The sequence below is a fragment of the Phaseolus vulgaris genome, chromosome 10 (assembly GCF_051622355.1).
Source record: "Phaseolus vulgaris cultivar YP4 chromosome 10, ASM5162235v1, whole genome shotgun sequence".
In the NCBI taxonomy this organism is placed as follows: domain Eukaryota; kingdom Viridiplantae; phylum Streptophyta; class Magnoliopsida; order Fabales; family Fabaceae; genus Phaseolus; species Phaseolus vulgaris.
The window spans coordinates 10960826-10963331 of record NC_143507.1 but is presented as its reverse complement, the minus strand read 5'-3'; the positions used below and the strand labels follow the sequence as shown (position 1 = coordinate 10963331).

General features: G+C 36.6%; 1 protein-coding gene across 1 annotated transcript; it reads right to left on the bottom strand.

The window, feature by feature from the left end:
* Positions 1-484: 484 nt before the first annotated feature.
* Positions 485-1898, bottom strand: LOC137819664 (metalloendoproteinase 4-MMP). The gene has a single exon (XM_068623565.2). It carries the CDS (start codon positions 1812-1814, stop codon positions 738-740), a length of 1077 nt encoding a protein of 358 aa, XP_068479666.1. The 5' UTR covers positions 1815-1898; the 3' UTR covers positions 485-737.
* Positions 1899-2506: the final 608 nt, after the last annotated feature.

Genomic DNA, 2506 nt, shown 5'->3' with positions numbered 1-2506 from the left:
TTATAATCAAATTATAGATTCTCTTTTTCCCCTCCACATACCCTTTCTCAAATCTCTCCATCACACTGATTCATATTTTGAGGAGTTGGGATGACTTAATGAGCTGCCATAGTTTGATTCTCCATCCTTGATAGGTATTAAAGCCGTAAAATGATGATATAAAGCCATAGTTTGTTGCCTGCTATATATGTTTGCATTGATTTTGTAAACTAATTTTTATATGCCTGTTTTGAAATGGACAAGAGAAAGTATATAATTATATCCAATTCCTTAAAAAAATTACATAAAGGTTTCAATACACTCAGTCAAAATATCATGCATGCAAAAATGATATATAAAATCATATATCTCGTTACCCACAGTCATTCATGAATCATGATCTTCCAAGCTTATTGTGAATTGATCATACCAAGATAAAATCGATTAATAGGGAAAGAAAAAATAGATTAAAGAGAAATAGTAAACAAACACCAATAACTCAATCTTAAGTAAAACAACTATAATATTAATTTCTCTGCCAGTGTGAGTACCATCACAACAACAACCATCACTTTCTGTTTGATTATACATATGTCAACTACCATTTACTCAATATATATTCATCCTTAAGGTCTTCGTACCTCTTCATACTCGACCCCACATCATCATTGAATTTCTACTTCACAAGCATAAAGGAATAAAAAGTTGGAAAGAAGTAACCATAAAAAAAGGAAAAAAAAAAGAGTGCAAATTATGAACTATAATGTACATAAACTATGCATGAGAGAAACTATAATTATCAAACTAGAAGCCAACCTCAAAGGTTTCACAAAGTTGGAATCTTTATTTGCCGAAATATCAGATTCTAGTGACCACTCGGATCTGAAATTAGGGTTTGATCCATATAGAGATTGCACTCCCTTTATGTCATCAATGTTGAGATTAGCCCTCTTATCTCTAGGCCTCAAACTTGGATACATCACAGCCTCTTTCACCGAACTATGAGACAACCCTAACAAGTGGCCAATCTCATGTGTGGCCACCGACTCCAAGTCCACCGCCACCTCCGACGCCGTGGCCTGGAAGTCCACCGCCCATGTCTCTGCCTCGTCAAGGTGGAGGCGGCCGATCTCCGGCGAGAAGGAGTGGGCCAACACCCCAAGCACCCCATCAAAGGGCTCACCATCACCATGCTCCCCATTGTAAAACCCTATTTTCAAATCCGAAACTTCAGAGTCACTCACCTCGACAAAGCTAACTGGAATTACCGAAGCCCATCTTAAGAATGCACGTTGGAATGCCACTCTTATCTCCTTCATGCTCAAACTATGGATCATGTTCTCACGCGCGAAGGCGTAGGTGAGTGTCATTGGCATTGAACGTGACCACCGTGGTTTTCCCGGGAAAAACACGAAATTCTTTGAAGAACGCACGTTGTCGACGTGATTGTGATCGTGATTCTGGGGTCTTGTGTTTGTGTCTGGATCACCACATCTTGGTGTTATCATTTGAGCAACCGTGTTGGAGTCGAGCTTCCCTGTTACTTGGAGGCCAAGGTTTCCTTGGTATCTAATGAGAGCGGATTCCAACACGACATCAAATTCGTCGTTAAAAGTGTTGTTGTTGTTTTGTAGGTACCCAAACCGATGTAGATATCTTTTAATCTGTGATATACCTGCCATTTTTGCCCCTTTGTCAGCATTGCTGAGGCTCTGAATGTTGTGGCTTGTGATAGATATTTTGGTGGCTGGTGGTGTGAATGTTGCAATGTATGAAGGTGATGATGATGTGAGAATGAAGAAGAACGTGAAGGAATATGTGAGTGAAAAGAACATGGTGGTTGCTTAAGAGCTTGTAGATTTGGAGGCATATATAGATGGAAGCTTTGATGCGAAGTCATATATAGAGAGAGAGAACTTTATCAAACAAAGATTAATTAACTAATCATTATAACCATTTTGGAACATTGATTTGCCTATGATTCATATATATGGATATGGTACAAGGATAAGACTAATCTGAAATAGTCTAAATAATAGCCACAATCTCCCTATTCATCTTTATGATTTATTTAGTTGATAGCTTTTGGCATGATTTTATATCACCATGGAAGGTATCGACAGTTAAATACATTAAAAAAATGCATTACTTCTTAAACAAAATTTCAAAGAAAAACCAGAAGAGCTTTTATAATTTACTTTTAAAAGTAACAAGAATGTCAATATCATTTTATTTCTAAAAGTTTCTTTCACACGTGTAATTAATTAAGTGTTGCTTAAAGTACTTAGATTGTTGCCCCTTTTAAAGGTTTTCTGTTTTTGTAGATTTTTTCTCTTTTTGACAAACACATTTAGTACACTTTGTTGATATCCGAGGCATTTATTTAAGATCTTTTGATAGGCATTTATCTAGGTGCTTCATCACAGGGTTTAGAAAAGTAGCTTATTTATTTTTGTAGCTACTACCTTTTGTAATGGTTGTTGTACACTAATTCACACATGTAGTTGAGGCCAATTTAATGCTGAAA

Coding starts and splice junctions, on each gene's coding strand:
- LOC137819664 (XM_068623565.2), bottom strand. CDS start 1,814: ATGTTCTTTTCACTCACATATTCCTTCACGTTCTTCTTCATTCTCACA.